The sequence below is a fragment of the Choloepus didactylus genome, chromosome 27 (genome assembly GCF_015220235.1).
Source record: "Choloepus didactylus isolate mChoDid1 chromosome 27, mChoDid1.pri, whole genome shotgun sequence".
Lineage (NCBI taxonomy): Eukaryota > Metazoa > Chordata > Mammalia > Pilosa > Megalonychidae > Choloepus > Choloepus didactylus.
The window spans coordinates 9,091,742-9,109,503 of NC_051333.1; the positions used below are offsets into that span (position 1 = coordinate 9,091,742).

A 17,762-nucleotide genomic window follows, 5' to 3' on the forward strand; every position below is an offset into this window, starting at 1 on the left:
GTGTTGATGACAAACTCGGACCCTGGACTGTGAGCCCCATGAGGGCAGGCTCAGGGCTGTCTTGGTCACCACTGTGTCCCCAGACCTGTCCTGTACAAGGCTGGGCACGGAGCAGGAGCTTGGGGAATGTGGGATGAACGAAACACTGGGCCACAAAGCTCCACCCTGAGAGGGAGGCTCAACATATGCACACGCACACAAGTTACAAATTGGTATGCTGAGCATGCTTATGTTTATGCATGTCCGTTTTCTTCAGTCAACCTGCCCACTTACTCATTCACCTATCCATCTACCATCCACCCACCCACTCACCGACTCATTCACCCATCCACCCACCCATTCATCCATCCATCCACCCATCCACCCACCCATCCTTCCGCCTGTCCGCCCATCCATCCATCCATCCATCCATCCATTCATCCATCCACCCATCCTTCCTTCCACTTGCTCAGTGAGAACCTTCCACCATGGCAGGCACTGTTGCCGGCACACCCGCTGCCACCCCATGAACCACCTCCCGCCTGTGTACACTTATTTTTCCTCTCAAAGGTCACCCGTAGCCCCAGCATCACTATTAATGGAATAATAAATAACCGCTCACGGGGTGCCCACTGTGCAGGGCCAGCGTGTGAGGCTGGTGGCCTTATTCCCATTTTACAGATAGGAAAATTGTAACTCAGAGCTTGATTAAGCAGCGTTGGGAGTCACGCTCAGGCCTGTCTTAAGACCCTGCGTGTGTCTGCCAACAAAAGACCAGGGTTCGAATCCAGGCTCTACCACTTGCCGGCTGGGTACCCTTGGGCAAGCGACTTAGTGTCTCTCTGCCTCAGTTTTGCCTATAAAATGGGGACAATAATAGCATCGATTTTGTTGCAAGGTTTAAATGGGATAATGCTTATAAAGTACTTGGAACAATCCTTGGGGAAAATGTTAAGTGTTATTCACAAAATCATTACCATAATCCCCTCTTTCTCATGTCTCCAATCCTTAAGCAAGTTCCAAACTGCCTCCTAAATCCTTCCACTTCTGCGCACCATCACTGCCATCATCCAGGGCTGTAACACTGCCCTCTTGCTCCCGGATGTCTACACCAGCCTCCTGTGGTCTTCAGGCTTCCACTCCTGCCTCCTGCCCCCCCATTTTCCAACTGGCAGCCAGAGGGACTGTTGAAAACCGTGTAAATCAGACCATGCGATGGCCTAGCTGAAAACCTTCCCTGGTTTTCAGATGCAAACTCCTCACAGCGGCCCACGGGGCCCCGCTCGCCTCTCTGACCACATCACCCTCCACTCCCCTCCAGCCGGCTCTCCGGTCCTGGAACATTCCAGTGCAGGCCCTGCCCCAGGGCCTCTGCATGTGCTGTGCCCAGCCTGTGGAGGCTCCCGCCCTCACCTGCTCCCGAGGAGCTGTGCCCTCCTCCCCCTTCAGGCCTCAGGCGCCCTTCCCAACCCCTCTCCCCAGGGCAGGGCCCTCAGCTCGCCCCCTCCCGGGCTCCCTCCGCTGCCCTCGCTGCCAGTGCTTTCATCTGCTGGGCTGTTCAACCGCATCTTAGCTCCTCCTAGAATGTTTTCTCTCCCTTTGATTTCTCTGGGGCGTCCCTGGCACGGAGCCAGCACACAGCGGGCGCTCGGTACGTAGGGTTGGGTTCATTCTTCCATTCGTTTATTTGACAAATGTTCACTGAGTGCCCACAACATGCCAGGCACCGTTCTGCATGCTGAGGATACAGTGGGAACAGGACAAACCAAACTCCCCGCCCTCCCAGAGTTTACATTACGGTGGGAGAGCCGAGCAGACACTGGAGGGAGGCAGTAGGGTGACCAGGCCACCCTGGTGAGCCTGGAGGGGCTGAGGACACCCGGACATCTGGTCACCCCAGGAACGAATCTGGTAAAACACCTGGCACAGAGCAGGTGCTCAACAAATACCCGCTGAATTCACGACACCAACAAGGCAGAGGAGGTTCAGAGATCTCCGCCCTCATCTGGACCGGGCGTCTCACCTGGCTCAGCCGCAGCTCTCAGAGGAAGGTACTAGGGCTGTGCCCACCTGTGGCCAAGGAGGGGGGGCTCGCAGAGGGCGTGGATCCAGGCCTACGCTGGACTTGTGCTTCCAACGCCAGCATCTCATGCGCCAGGCAGCCCCTCATCCCCTGTCCCCTCCTGCCTCGTTTTCCTCCCCATGTAGGGAAGACCTGGAGCCATCTTGGCCCCACGTCTCTCTGAACTGAGACTCCAGAGGGTCTCCTGCCCTACCCCGTGACGGCATTAGGTAAAAATAACGATGGCAAACGTGTATTGAGTGCTTGTTCTGTGCTAAGTGTATGTTAACTCGATGAGTTGAAGGAATTGGCTGCTCCAGGCCACACTGGTAAGGGGCAGAGTCAAGCTGGGAAGTCATGGCCACTTAAGGCCAAAACCCCTGCTGATTTCTGCCATCCCCACTTCCTGATGCTATTCCCTCTTCTGTCGTACCTATCCTAATCCCTCGGATCCTTTCTGAACCAGTTCAACATCCAGTCCTCCAGAATAAAAGGTAGCCTTCCATAACCTCTCATGTGCTTGTGACTCTCATGAGACCAAAAAGCTGGGGTTAATTTTCCTAACATGTAAAGAGTTTCTACAAATCAACAAGCAAATGGTCAATAACCCAAATTTTAAAATGACAAAGGGTTTGAACAGACAATCCCATAGACAAGAAAATACAAACAGCTCTTAATATATAACACCTGCTTAACCGACTTCACGATAAAAGATATACAAAGTAAAATTAGATAGCATTTTTCACCCATCAGATTGGCCAAGTTCAATACATTGGCATTTAGTGGGAAAAAAGGCCCGAATCACATATTGCTGATAGAAGTTAAACTGATACTCCCCAGAGATCAATTTGGTAATACCTGTCCAATCAACAAATGCATAGACCTTAGCCTAGCACTTTCCTTTTCAAGAAGTTATCCTATGAAATGACACAAGTACATAGTTGTTCTTTTCAGCCTTGATCATACGAACTGAAGATCAGAAGTGACCTTAACGTCTGACAACAAGGAACCGGTTAAATAAATCATAGTGCATTCGTACGATGGAAAACCACGCAGTTGTATAAAAGAATGAAGACCAGTCTCACGGTTCAATTTGTAAATGACAAAAGGTGCAAAACTGCATACAGCATACGCTACTAGCTTTGCAAAAACGAAAGGGGCAGAATACATGTGTGGTTTCGCTTGCCTAAAACAGAAAAAGAAATACAAGAAACTGCCTTGAAGAGGGAAACCAAACCAGGAAGCTAAGGTTCAGGGGAGGTGGGTTTTTACTAGAGGCCTTTTTATTGAAACTTTTGAAATGTGGACTCTCTGAATGTATTACTAATCCAGACGTGAAAATTATAGTTTCAAGAAACAGTAAATGTTCCCCCGTGCATCTTGCATCCCCGCCTGCAGTGTGAGTGTCCGAGGGCTGGCCCCGGCCTCCAGCCTCCACGTCTGTCAGGAGACACTCGGGAAATACCCAGGGAGCAGAGGAGAAGGCCATTTCCAAGTCAGGGAGCCAGAGAGGCAGGCAGGGCAGCCAGAGCGCGAGGAGGGAGCAGGGGAGAGGAGGGGACGGAGGTGAGGCTCAGTCCCAGCTGGGGACCAGGGCTGCCGGGGTTGGTCTACCTGGGGGGCCGGAGCCGGGGAAGCCTGGCTGTCAGGGGCCTGAGGGCCGAGGCCAGCTCCTTTGGCGACGGGGGTGGCCGGGGCTGGGTCTTGGGCAGGAGGCGGGGCGCTGACTATGACCGAGGCGGGCACGGAGAGGTGGGGGCCCTCCGCGGAGAGGGGCTGCTGGCTCCTCTCCTGAAAGGGGCACCCCGCACAGGGTCAGAAGCCACCCCTGTGGCCCCGCGGCCTCCCCACCCCAAGACCCTCTGCCAGCACTGACACTCCCAGGGCTCCAGAGGAGGGGGTGCTCGGGAGACTGGGAGGGAGGGCTACTGGGTGGCCTTGGCGGGGCCGGGGAGGGGCGCAGAGCCCTGGGGGGCAGGTGCCAGGGAGGCCGCTTCCCAGGCAGCCCCTTCCACTCCGACTTCCTGTCCGTCTCCTGCTCCATCTGTCTGTACCTCAGTCACTGTGATCCCTCTCCCCTCCTCTGGCAGGCAGGCGGCCTCAGTCTCTCCTTGTCTGTCAGTCAGTCAACAGTTTCTCTTCTTGTCTATTTGTCTGTCTGTTGGCCGGCTAGTCCCTCTGTCAGCCAGCCAGGCTCTCTCCTTATCCGTCTGTCTGTCAGTCAGCCTGTCTCCCTGTCAGCCAGCCAACTGTTCCATTTCTCCGCATCAGCCTGTCGCTCTTTCTCCTTGGCGGTCAGTCTGTCCCTCTCACCCTGAGCCTTCCCCAGGGAACCCCGGATCTGGAGCACGGATGGGCCTCTGAGTTGCTCTCCCTACCCCTGAAGGCCCTCCCTGCTCACCACCTCAGCTCCCGGCCCCTGCACGCCCCATGCCCTGGGGACCCCTCCTCCCTGCCACCCGGCCCGTGGCCGTCCCCGTTACCTGGGGCAGGAACATCTGCATGGAGTCCTGAGTGAGGATGGCCGTGGCGGTGGCTGGGGGTGGCTGCCCCAGGATGATCTTCTCCGGGCTGGATGCCAGGCCTGGGCTGGGCTGGGGGGTCGTGGCCTGAGGCACGGCGGCGGCCTGGGGGGTCGGGGCCTGCTGCTGTGCTGGGGGCTGCTGGAGGCCCAGCGGCAGCGGCGTGCTGACCGTGGGGGGCGCCTGGGGCGCCGTCTGCACCGCGAGGACGGGGGTGGCCTCCCCTGCAGGAGCCGCCGGCTGCACCAGCCCCTCGGGGGCGTTGAGCATGGCCACGGCGCTGGGCGGCAGGGTGACGCCCTGCAGGACGGTGGTGGCGGCGGGGCCGGCAGGGGCCGGCTGGCTCTGCGTGGGAAGGCTGCCGGCGGCCAAGGACACGGGCATCTGGAAGAGGGCGGGCTGGCCCACCTGGATGGGGGCGGCCGAGAGGATGTGGGCGGCACTGTGGGCCCCGGAGTGGGGGGCCAGCACAGGGCCCAGGCTCAGCGGGCCCGCCAGGTTCTGGTTGGTGAGGATGGGGTTGGCGATGAGCTGTCCGCCCGCGTGGGGGGCCGCCGCGGCCAGGATCTGCCCGCCCACGTTGGCCGGCAGGGCTGACAGAGGCTGGGGGAGCTGGACGGCCGACGCACCGGGCAGCAGGAACTGGTTCTGGCCGGGCAACATGTGCTGGGCAGGGATGACGATGCTGCTGCCCTGGTTCAGGAGGTGGACGCTCATGGGCTTGCTCAGGGCCCCGGGGGGCTGGGGTGGGGTCGCGCCCGCTGTGGTGACCGGAGGCTGTTTGAACATGTTGGCCGGCAGGGCGGGTGCCGGGAAGCCCGACAGCACCACGTTCTGGCCCGCCTTGCCCGCCGCCATGAAAGTCAGGTTCTGGGGGCCCTTGGGCTGCTGCGGAAGGGCCCCCGCCTCGCCCTGGATGGTGAGCGTGGCGCCCGTGGGGGCGAAGGGCTTGGGCGTCAGCTGGTAGAGCTTGGGTGGCAGCACCCCGGCGGGCTTGGGCTGGATGGGCGTGGGCGTGCGGTGCAGGATGACGTTGGGCGCGGGAACCAGCGGCGACGGGCCCAGGCCCGGGGCCACCGCCAGCGGCTGCCCCGAGGGCGCCCCGCTGGCCGCTGCTGTGGCGGCCCCTGCCCCTCCAAACACCGAGTTCCCGTTGAGCGTGGTGGCCACAGCGGCAGGCAGGTTCTTCTGGATCACCAGGCCAGTCCCCTGGGGCGAGACGCCAGCCGACGCCAGGGTCACCGGCTCTGAAGGGCCAGCCGCTGAGGCCAGGTAGCCGCTGACAGGCACCTGCTTGGCCAAGAGCTGGGAGGTGGGCGGGTTGAGTGCCATGACGGGCTGGCCCACCACCTGGATGGGCGCCAGGCCGAGCGTGGCCGCCGTGGCGCCCCCAGGGCTGCCATTGGGCAGGCCCTGGAGGCCTGGGATGGGCTGCAGGGTCACATTGCCCAGGCCCACAGGCTGCAGGAAGGGCTGGACGCTCAGGGCCTTGCTGACGACATCCTGGGGTGGCACCAGGGCCTGGTGGGTCAGCACTGTGGGTGGAGCCTGCAGCCCCAGCAAGTCGGCACCGCCGGGGAAGAGGGCCTGGGGCCCCGTGGCCACAGTGGCCGCCGCTCCGGCGCCCGTCGGGCCTGCCCCACCATCCACGGGCTGCAGGGTGGGCAGCTGGAAGGGACCCAGGTCCAGCTCAGCCTCGGCCTCGAGCGTCTGCTCGGTGATGTTGGCCTCTTGGAGGCTCTGCTGGAGGATGTCGCAGGGCTGGTCGGCACCCCCGCCACTCCCGCCGCCACCCCCTGCCGAGGGTGAGCCCAGGATGTCATCTTCCAGGAAGTCAAGGTCCACGCTGGGGGCCGGCTGGCTGGGCTCCGGGTTCAAGTGGTTGCCGGAAGCTTCTTGCACATGGAGCTGGAGGCCAGAAAAGGTGGGAAGGAAAGCGCGGAGGTTAGCAAGGCACTGGGCTCAGGCCACAGCCGGAGGGACGGACGCTTGGCGGCCAGGGCAGCATGCTCAGATCGAGCATTCAGGCTGCGAATGGCCAGATCTAGGTTCAGATTCTGGCTCTACTGGGGTTGGCTATGCAACCTGGGGGCATGCTTAAACTGGCCTCAGTTTCCCCACCTGTGCACATCAGTGCAGTGTAATTAAAAAAAATCTAACAGCAATACCAGCCTGCAATCCTTGTCTGTGATTCCAAACCCAAAATGCCCTAATTTTCCTAACTCTTTTGGCAGCAAAACCTGAGCAGAGGTGACGTGGCACTCTCGGTGAAAGATGTCTGTCCACGTTAAGATGACCGTGCCTAACTGTGGCCCCAGAAAGGTGAGTGAGTCCCGTCACACCGGCACCCACGCTGCATCACTTTGTCAAATCTGAAAGATTCTGAATCCTAACACTCGTCTGGCCCCAAAGGTTTTGGGTAAAAGACGGTGGTTCCGTGAGGGTACAAGAAACAGTGGCAGCCTGAGTGCCTCCCTGTGTGCCGGTGCCGGTGAGCCCGGTGTTTCCCGAGTGCCGTCCTCTGGCGGCCGGGGGTGCGCTTCTAAATACACAGTGTAGATAAACACCCAACACCCGTGTGCATGTGTGTATGTGACCAATTTGGTCACGCAACACTTAGGTCACAGCAGCTAATCCCTGCAGACAAGAGGCCACATAATGGGTCAACGTTTGCATTTGAAAAATTCCGAGTTAATCTGGGTGAGGGCTCATGGGGACCCCTGGCTCCCAGCAGGTGCTTGAGAAACACTGGCTGTCACTATTGTTTTTATTATTGCCCTCGTTGTTTCCGTGGTAAGGACCCCCCACGAGGGAGGCAGCCTCGTTTCCCGGGTGGGAAACGGCTCGGGGCACCGGGGCCGGCTGGCGGGGGCTGGGGCGGGGGCCCCTCCTGCTCGGCGACCGAGCGACTGAGAGCCAGGCAGGCAGCTGTACCTCCCGAGCCCCTGGTTTGGGGACGGTTCAATGGTGACAATAAAACAAAAAAAAAAACCTCCCTGTGCTCGTGCCTGGGAGGTGCCTAGAGCCTGTCCGGGCACCTGTGGGTCTTAAAATATGATAGTGTTAAGGGTAATGATGACAAAATTGTAAGACGGGCCACCGTTGTTACTGGGTCTATAAATTTAATAACATTAATGTAATGGGTTGTTGGGTTTCTAGATTTAACCCCTTACATTATTCAAGAGAAATGATTTGGAATATATTATCAGGGTGAGTGAGAGAATTAAATGAAAATTGCTATAAGGGGCCTGGCATATAAAAGGGAGAAGAGAGGAAGGGGAAGAGGAGAAAGAGGGAGGGGGACCGGAGGGCGAGGAGGTGAGGCAGAGGCGGCGCCGCCGTGGACAACTGGCACTCGGTAAGGGGATACGGGGCACACAGGAGGTGCCTCAACCCCCCAGGACGGCTCTGAGCCAGCTGCCCCTCCAAGGCCCTGGGGCCAGGGACCCAGGACCTTCACCCCCTCCTCCGACAGGCTTGCAGGGTGTGGGCCGCCTTACCCGTGTCAGCTCCAGGGCCCCCACCTCTGCTCCCTCCTGCGCAGCCAAGGTGGTCCCAGCAGCCACGCCCCCCACCCACGCCCCGAGCTGCTGGCAGAGACTACCTCCTCCCTCTGGGGTCTCCCTCCCACCCGCCGCCATCTCCGGCAACTTGGGTGAGGCTCAGAGCCCAGGGCCCTCCCTGCCCCCCAGGGCCACTTACCCCGGGACCTTCGTAGAAGGCGCTTTGGGGCTCCCCAGGGTTATCCAGGAGGTCGTCACTGTCGAGCTGCAACAAAATTCGCCCCCCAGCCAAGGCCAAAGGTCAGCCGGGCTGTGGGCAGGTTCCAGCACTAGAGCAGCTCTGATTCAGGGTGACATGGGACAAAAAGATGTGGGAGGGGACCGAGGAACACGAAACGATTTGCCCCCAGAAGAGAAGTCCCCAAGAAAGGGGCTTGGCTATAGACATAAAGCCCAGGTGCCCCCAAGAGTCCCCTGGCCTGGCCTTGGGGCACCCCCTCAGCCCGCCTTGGACTCCAGAATCTGGGCCCTGTGGTTTGGCTCTGCCCACTGCTTTTGGCTGCTTGGTCTCTCCGGGACCTGCCGCAGGCTCCACCTCCCCCAGCAACCCCGTCCCTGCTCACCAACTCGGGGCACCCAACACTCTGCTCGGGGAGGGCAGGACCTGCTCTGATCCCAGGGGCAACTTCAGTGCCGAGATCGGGGCCTGGCATCCACGTAAGTGCCCTGTGAGTGCTTATCCCTGGCTGAGGCCTCCCTGTTTCTCTCTGCAGAACCCCAATTCCCATGTCCAACAGCCCCAAGCCACCCCACCCAGCCCCATCTCAGCAGTGGACAGCTCTCTCTTCCTGGACGTCACCAGCAAGTCCAGCAGACTCTACATCAACAGCAGATCCCAGATGCAGGGCTCGCACCTCCTCACGGCCAGCCCTGCAGCCCTTCCCCTGGACCGCTGCAGCCGCCTCGGGCCCACAGACTGTTTGATCCTCCTCCTTTCCAGAGGTGGAGCTCAGGTCCCTTCCCTCACGCCGTGGGCTGGACTTAGTGACTCGCTTCACAAGACCACAAGGCGGAAGTGATGGTGGGAAACTCGAGATGGGGCCATGGAAGGCGTGGTGGCCTCCACCCCCTTCCAGATCTCTGGCTCTGGGGGAAGCCAGCCGCCATGCTGTGAGGACGCTCAGGGAGCCTGCAGAAAGGCCTGTGCAGCACGGAGCTGACACCTCCTGCCCACAGCAGGTCCTCCGGCCCCAGGTGACACCCCACCTGCCACCCCAGGAGCAACTTGGACGCGGAAGCACCCATCTCGGACACTCCTCGACCCCTGACCCCCAGAAGCTGTGAGATAACAAACACTGTTTCAAGAGGCTGGGTGTTGGGGTGATTTGTTACGCAGCCATAGCTAGCTAATGCAGCTCCTCACGGCTCTGCGGGCCCCCACTTTTCCCCACTTTACTCCATTCTCCGGGGTGCATGTCGGATTCTCCTAATAGGAAACCCAACAGAGTTTCCTATCACACTCAGAATGAAAGCTCACCTCCTCTGCTGGGGCCTTCCAGGCCGGCATGACCAGGTGGCCACTGTCCATTCCCGTCTCACCTTCCACGAGTCCCCACTTCACTCCAAACCCACCGGCCTTCTTTCCATTCCTTAAACATGCCAGACACCTTCCACCTGCCAGGAGCTTCCTGGTCACCTCCCTTTGAGCCTTGGGGTCTCCCCTTCAACATCACCTCCTCAGAGTGAGCCTTCCTGCACACACTGACCCTCTCTGCCCCCATTCACTTTTTTAAAAAATTTCTTTTCTTGTGCAAGTGACGTTATTATTTCTTATCATATCCTACAAGGCACTTTTCGCCATCGCCTTTATTAATTATTGGTTTCGTGTTGACCAAGGAAGTGTCTATGGTGTGAGGGCAGGGATTTGCCCTCTGCTTGGTCACCACCACAGCCCCGGTGCCTGGCCCAGAGACGGCACAGGAGATGGGCACAGAGCCAAGGAGATGTGTCTCTCCAGCTCCCAATTCCATCCAGCCCCTGCCTGGGGGAAGCCTCTCCCTGCCCCAGCACTTACCTTCTCGGATCCATGCAGGAAATCGTTGAGGGCCTGAGGGTCACTGAAAGAGAGAAGGGGAAAGGCACTGAGGAGGGGAGGAGTGAGAGCAGAAGGTGACGGGAAGCGGGGGCTGGGGGTGCTCTGGGACAGAGGGCGAGGGGTGGGGAGCCTGTTACTCACCAGATCACGTCTAGTAAGCATCTCCCGTCCTCATCATCCATCGCCACTGGATGGGGGGGCCGGGGAGAAGGTCAGGGAGACCAGGTTAGAGTTCAGCAGCTTGCTTGGCCCCTCCCTTCCAGGCCCATTCGCCAGGGCCAGGTCCCCAAGGAGCCAGCGTTTCCCCTGCGGGGATGGGGACAGCTTCCTTCCCTCCCCCCCCATCACCTGACGATGACCTCAACCAAGACTGACTGAGCCCCGGTCACCGGAGGACCTGGGCTAAGTGCTTCTCATGCATCTAACTAATTTAATCCTCACGGCATCCTCAGAGGTGGGCCCTGTCACCCCTATTATCCAGACGAGGGACTGGGGGCACAGACACGGTCACTACCCATCTCCCAGTTGGCAGGTGACAGAGCTGGGACTTGACCCCAGGCAGGTGGGCTCCTGAGCCCGTGGTGGAGAGGCCACGAGGACCTGCATCAGCTATCTACAGCTGTGTAACAAATCCCTCACCACCACGTGGTCATGCCTCTCGAACTCAGGGCCTGGTCCAGAGTGGTGGTGGGCCAGGGGTCTGTCCTACGCATGAATGGGTGAAGCAATGAGTGAGTGGAGGAGGCAAGAAGTGCCTTATGGCTCATTGTTTTAGGCTCCTCTTTAAGATGTATACAGTGTAGTCCTCAAGGAAGGGAAGGGTGAAGGGGGAACCAAGGCAGAAAAATGAGAGAGGGCCCCACAAGGATGGGCGCTGAGTCAGAGAAGCCACTGGGGTGAAGCAGTCCTCCCTGTAACCATGAGGAAGATAAGGATGGCTGACAATTGTCAAGAGCTCGCCATGTGCCAGGCACCAGGCTAAGCACTTTATAAACGACAGCTTGTTCAACCCCTGAGGGGAAGGGATATTGTTAGGCCCATTTCACACACAAGGAAACTGACATTCTTTTTATTTACCCATCTACCCTCCTCCCTCCCACTCACTATCCTTTCAACCAACCAGCCAATTAACCAACCATCCAAACAACTATCTACCCATCTATCCATACAACTGTCCTTCCTTCCATCTATCCATCCACCCATCCAAATAACCATCCATCCAACCATCCGTCCATCCATCCATCCAACCATCCATCCATCCATCCATCCATCCATCCATCCATCCATCCATCCATCCATCCATCTAAACACCCACCCATCAACCCATTCAAACAACTGTCCATCCATCCATCCATCCATCCATCCATCTAAACACCCACCCATCAACCCATTCAAACAACTGTCCATCCATCCATCCATCCATCCATCCAAACACCCACCCATCAACCCATTCAAACAACTGTCCATCCATCCATCCATCCATCCATCCATCCATCCATCCATCCATCCAAACACCCACCCATCAACCCATTCAAACAACTGTCCATCCATCCATCCATCCATCCAAACACCCACCCATCAACCCATTCAAACAACTGTCCATCCATCCATCCATCCATCCATCCACACACCCATCAACCCATTCAAACAACTGTCCATCCATCCATCCATTCATTCATCCAAATACCCACCCATCAACCCATTCAAACCACCACCCATCCACTCAATCATCTATCCATCCCTCCATCCTTGCAAATTTCCAAACATCCCCCCATCCTTCCACACATCCCTGCACCCCCTCATCCTTCCATCGCCCCACACATCCTCAGGCATCCTTCCCTCTGAATTATGCATACAGGATCCAGTGAGAAATACGATACAATCCTTAAATGGAGAGAACTTACAGCCAAGGGCCTTGGAGTTCTTAACCCTTTTTGGGGGGCAGAGGTCCTGGACCTCAATAAGGATGCGGTGCCTGGCATGGACCTGCTCCCCCTGCCCCAGCCCCCCCCCCCCCCAAAAAAAAAAGCACACAGAGAAAATCTTAAAGCCCCCTTGGCTGGTTCAACAGAATTCTCTGAACTCAAGTAGCAACCTCCTATTCCCACCTCCATCTCCCACTATCCTCAGCAAATACCAAAGCATCTCAGACAAAGACCTCCCGTAGTTAGTGAGGGTCTTCTCTCAACAGTTCCTTAGAGAATCTGATGAAAACTAAAGACCCTCTTGCCAGAAACCTGCATGTGGGCAAAATCTTTAACTCACGCCTTCCCAGGGTTCTTGGATGACAACCCCCTCTCCCCCACCATGGGCCCTGGGTTATCAAACCCAGATCTACAAGAGGGCACACAACATAGACAGAAACACACAGACACACACAGGGTCCGCGCATCAGTCTTCCTTTCAGAGCTGAGGGTTGTCCCCTGAGAGGCCCGTCCTGGGGGCTCTGGCTGTACTGGATGTGGTGCCGACAAGCTGCCTCCTGCCCCCCGCCCAGCCCTCACCTCCGTGTCCTTCTCCCTGGGCTGCCAGGTCTGTGGCCTACAAGCTCCCACCTTCCCAACCACCCAGGGGACAAGGGGTGATCTGCAAAGAATATGGAGAAAGAGGGAAAGACAAAAGGTGGCGAGCTGGCATGCAGGCAGTGGGGGGCCCGCGGACCCAGGGGGCCCAGGCTGGAGAGGGAAGAGCCGATGGTGCCACCGGGCCGGGCTGGGCCGGGCAGGAATGCTCCTTCCTCCCAGGGGCCGGGGGGCTCAGGGAGGCGGACGAGAGCCCAGCGCCCCTCCGGGAATGAACGGATGGGGACGCCGCCCTGCTTACCTGCGCTACCAACGAATCATGAAGGGAAGGAGGGGGTGTCCTCTCCAAGTCTACGCGGGGCCCCCAGCTGGGGACTTGGGGAGCGTCCTTTCGGGGGCCAGCTGCGGAGAGAGGAGAGAGGGGCCTGAGTGAGGAAGCCGGAGCCCAGGAGCGTGAGCTGCGGGGAGGGGGTTCTGGAGAGAGCGAGAAGGACTGGGGGGTGGAGAGGAGGGGGAGCTGATGAGACATTTCAAGGCAAGAGAGCACGGAGAGAGCAGATACGAGCATGAAACCACAAAAGAACACGACACCTCACGCACAGCACGTTGATCTAATGAAATAACCGTGATAGAAGTAAGCCCGTTGGTTGCAGGGCCACTACCTGGTGGGCACTGTTTTAGGCGTTTGCAGGTATGAAGGCGTTTTGCCTTCTCTAAGTCCCTCTGAGTCTGGTTCTTCCACAATCCCCGTTTTGCAGACGAGGCACAGAGAGGACGGTGATGTGCCAGGAAGAGGCCAGGCTGGAATCTGAACCCAGGAGGCCAACTCCTGGGTCTCTGCTCTTAACCGCCACCCCAGAGACGGTCCACTCGTCAGGTTTTCTTTTATTTTGTAAGATTGGAAGCAAATATGGCAAAAACACTAAGACGAGACGAAGCTGGGTGACGGGCGTGCACGATTCCGTTTTCATTTTACCAGCGCTTGAAATATTTCGGATTTGAAGATGCGACACAGAGTGGCATGGAAGAGGAAGGCAGAGCGAGAGCTCCAAGCGGCTTCCCCTCTCTGGTCCCAGACCCTGGAGAGATCTAGAAAGATCTAGAACACACCCGTCCCAGGAGCCTGGGAGGCGGAGTCCTTTCCCACGTGGACGGCCCAACCACGGTGGCTCTGAGAGTGACCGGCTCCCTGTCCCTCCTTCCCTCCTGCCCAAGCTGAGCAACCTCTCCACGGCAGAACTGGAGGCAAACGGTGGGGCAGGGGGTGGCGTGGGGGCGAACAGGGGCTTCTCCAAATGGGGTCCACAGGTGAATACCCGGGTTCGAGTGGGAAGGACCAGAATTCACCCTGAGAATCTTTATTTGAACCTTTTAATTTCATACTAGTGCTAAAGAAAGGAATGGGGAACTTTCTGGGGGAAGGGAAATGTTCTACATTGTGAGAGAGGTGTGGGTCACACGAGTGTTCAAAATGTAACCGCTACAATGTGTGCACGTAAATTTTATTTAAAAAAAACTGTAAAGTAACGATCAAGTAGGTGGAGATGAAGCAGAAGTGGCAGGAGGGGGGTACCGGTGGAAGCCGAGAGCTGGGTGCCTCAGTGGCCTCGTGTAAAACGGGCATCGTTTCACTCCTGTCTTCCATAAGGAGTGGAGCGCACTGGAAACGGGGCCTGCCCTGGGGTTTGTGCACAGCAGACGTTGGGGTCGATGTTACTCGTATCGATACTATTATTCTGTGAGTGTTATTAAACATCGCTGGCTGTGAGAACGCCCTCAGGCCTCCGCCCCTGCCTCCTGCCCCCAGTCTCGTCTCCACACAGCCTGGCAGCGATTCCCAGAAATCACCCCGGATTTAGAAAGTCAGAAATCGGGAGGGGGCCAGGGCTGCGGCAGTTTTAACAGGCGCCACCCCCACCCCAGCTTCCAGTGCAGCTGACGCTGACGAAGCCGCCGTGTGCCCGCTGCCCGCCCACCTCCCGCGGCACCGTCTTGGGCCCTTTCCTGAACACGTGAAGCACCTGCTGGAAAGGTGGTGTCACGGGCGAGAGCGGGGCTGGGCAGCCTGCAGCACCTGCTCGGCATCTGGCACCTAGTAGGAGCGCAATAAATATCTGTGGAGTGAATGAATGAACTCACAGAGGAAGTACACAAATCCACTCATTCATTCAAAGGTGAAAAGCCTGGTGAACAGTGCATTTATTAAGCACCGACTATTTGTCTGGAATGGGGTAGAGCTGAAGATTGCATAACGAGCAAAACCAGACCCAGTCCTCGACCTCGGGCACACGCCCAGTGGTTCTCGCCCAGGTTTGGCAGTGCAGCCCCCCACCCCTGACACACATGCACTCAAAATCTATTGAAAAATGATGGGGGGGGGGTGCGCAATAGTGGGTGCAGAGTTGGGTAGCCAAAACTGTTGCCAGCACTCCAGTGACAAACTGTTCACTGCCCTGACAATGGGCCTGCTCTTCTGGGAAGATTCCATCTCTGGCCCTGCTGACGTCAGGGGCCACCGTGTGACTTGCTTTGGCCAATGAACCGGGAGTGGAAGTATTGTACCCCCTCTGAGCAGAGGCTTTCAGAGCCATCACATGGATCCACCCGAGTCCTGGAATGGAGCGGACAAGTGGACACAGCCACCGCCAACCCATGACGGGCATGCACAACCATGAGAAACGAGCCTTCGTTACTGAAAGCCCCTGAGATCTGGAGGGGTCCCTTGTTACTGCAGCATAACTTAGCCGAAGCTGACTGATGCCCCGAGGAACCCACATTTTCCGAGCGATTCTTTGGCATGAGGCCTTGTGCTAATTCCATGCCCATGGATTCCTCCCATGTCCCAGCGAGGCGGGAATAATTATGACTCACATTTTACAGCTCAGGAGACAAGAGACTCCGAGGGAGAGGACAATTGCCTCAAATCACACTGCGGGGCCAGAATCTGAAACCAGACCTTGTGTTCCGAAGAACCTCACTCTTAACCGCTATGCTATAAAAAGCAGGAAAAGCAGGGCCTGAAAACCACGGCCAGCTCAAGAGAACAGCAATGAAGCAACAATGACAAAGTGTCCTTCCAGAAAATTCTGTGAATTCCTCCAGCACTTGTAATGCAATAGGAGTTCTGCGTTGTCATCAAGAGTTGTGCAGAAGCCAAACTGCTTAGCAGGATACGGAATTAAGAGTCCCCGCTAAGCTCCAGACACTGGCTAATTTTAATTTTCTTTTTTAAAAATTTTTATTGTGATAAAATTCATGTGGTATTATAATTACTTTCACAATGTTGTGCAACCATCACCACCATCCAGCACCAAAATGGCTAATTTAATTTACCAGTACAAATTTTAGGAACCCTTGGGTTACTTGCAAGTAACAACAATGAAAGTGCACAGAATACATCATTGCTGCTAAGACGTGAAGAAGGTATGACACAGCCCATCTCCTGCCTTTCAAAACACCAAATTCCCCCTCCTTCCTCCTTGCTCAAAAGCCTGATGCAGTTCAGGGTAAACACTTGCCAACTCCAAGATGTAAACAAAAAGATAAGCCTTTTTCAAAAACTATGAGTTAACTTAGAGAGTTATGAAATCAAATCATCAGGTGTGACAAGCATTTAAAAAATATATAGTATGTCATACAATGGAACGGAATAGAATAAAAATATTACAGTGCTTCACGCAGGGCAAGAGTAAATATTCATGTGTGAAACTGGTTTCAATTATGTGAGTCTCTGTGTGGATGGGTGTTTTCTGGATTACAAATAAACATTATTTCTTACTGTGAGTTATGGACAAAAAAAAAAGGCCTTAAAATCACTAGACTAAGCCAGCGGCACTCCTAGCCCTTGTATCAGTTACTCACTTTCCCAGCCTCCCTTGCAGCCACAGTAGCCATAGTTCTGTAAATTGTACAAACCCAAGTGTTTGTACTATTGGGTTCTGCTCAATGAGAGTTGAAGGAAAGACTGTGGGAGGCTTTGGGAAAGTTTTCTTTCCAGAATCCAAAGACAGAGCTTCCCTAGGGAAAAAGTCCTTTGCTCCCTGCTTTCAGCTTTGAATACAGTTGAGATTACTGGAGCTGCGGCAGCCATTTTGCAACCAGGAGCCATCAAATCTGAGGCTGAGAAGCCCAGTGGCAGAATATGGGTGTTGAGGGAGAAAAAACTGGTTCTTAACAACTCCTCATGGGCTGCCTGCCTCCAGCCTTATTAGGTAATCAATACATATCCTTATGGTTTAAGCCACTGTTAGGCTTTCCATTATTTGCAGACGAACACATACTAAGACAAAAGAAGTTGCATTTTGTAACATCCTGCAACCCACTGTAAGGTCTCTGACGGTCTACATGGGTAAGGACTGTACTTTGTGAGCCACTTATTTACAGAAGTCCAGCAAAATGGGAGAGGGCTGGTGGAAAGGGGGATCTGAAAGAAACGTCACCATGGGGGACTGCAAAGGCTGTCAGGCATTCTTCTCCTCCCTGCCCTGTGCGGCCCCTCCGAACGAGAGCTGGGATCTATCACCTCACCCCTTGAACCTGAGCTGGCCTTTGCCTTGTCCTGCCAATAGACCAGGGTGGAAGTATCGCTGTGCCTTTCTGAGCCTCTGCCTCGAGGGACCCGGCACACGTCACTCTTTGCCCAGTGGCCACATGGAGGAGCCCAGGCTGGCTCGCCGGAGGATGACAGGCATGTGCCTGTCCACCCATCACCCCAGCCAACAGCCAGCCAAGCCCTGGAAGCAGAGCCACCTGGCTGACGAGACACCTGATCAGAACCAGAATTTCCCAGCTGAGCCCAGTCCAAATTCCAACCAAGAGGATCATCAGTAACAATGCAAGGTTTTGTTTTAAGCCACGGAGGCAGGAAGCATTTTCCAAAGATGGCTGCAACAAAATCTGCCCCCCACATGATCTTCCACTATGGCATCTTCCTACTCCCCTGAGATCGAGGCGAGGCTGCAACTCCTCTGACCACGGCGTGCAAGGAGCCACACTCTGGGACTTCCGAAGCCGGGTCATAAGAGGCGATTTGACGTTGGCCTTGTCCGCTGGAATGTTTACCTCTGAAGGCCTCAGCCG

General features: G+C 56.5%; 1 protein-coding gene across 2 annotated transcripts in view; it reads right to left on the reverse strand.

Moving 5' to 3' along the window:
* BICRA (BRD4 interacting chromatin remodeling complex associated protein) overlaps positions 1 to 17,762 on the reverse strand; it is a 78,509-nt gene that overhangs the window by 14,448 nt on the left and 46,299 nt on the right. For both annotated transcript variants that reach the window (XM_037819480.1, XM_037819481.1), the window contains exons 2-7: positions 12,985 to 13,085; positions 10,303 to 10,348; positions 10,141 to 10,183; positions 8,266 to 8,331; positions 4,525 to 6,471; positions 3,656 to 3,832 (exon numbers count right to left, since the gene is read on the reverse strand). In XM_037819480.1, the coding sequence (XP_037675408.1) occupies positions 3,656 to 3,832; positions 4,525 to 6,471; positions 8,266 to 8,331; positions 10,141 to 10,183; positions 10,303 to 10,343 (2,274 nt within the window). In that variant the 5' untranslated portion in view covers positions 10,344 to 10,348; positions 12,985 to 13,085. The remainder of the gene's footprint in view (positions 1 to 3,655; positions 3,833 to 4,524; positions 6,472 to 8,265; positions 8,332 to 10,140; positions 10,184 to 10,302; positions 10,349 to 12,984; positions 13,086 to 17,762) is intronic.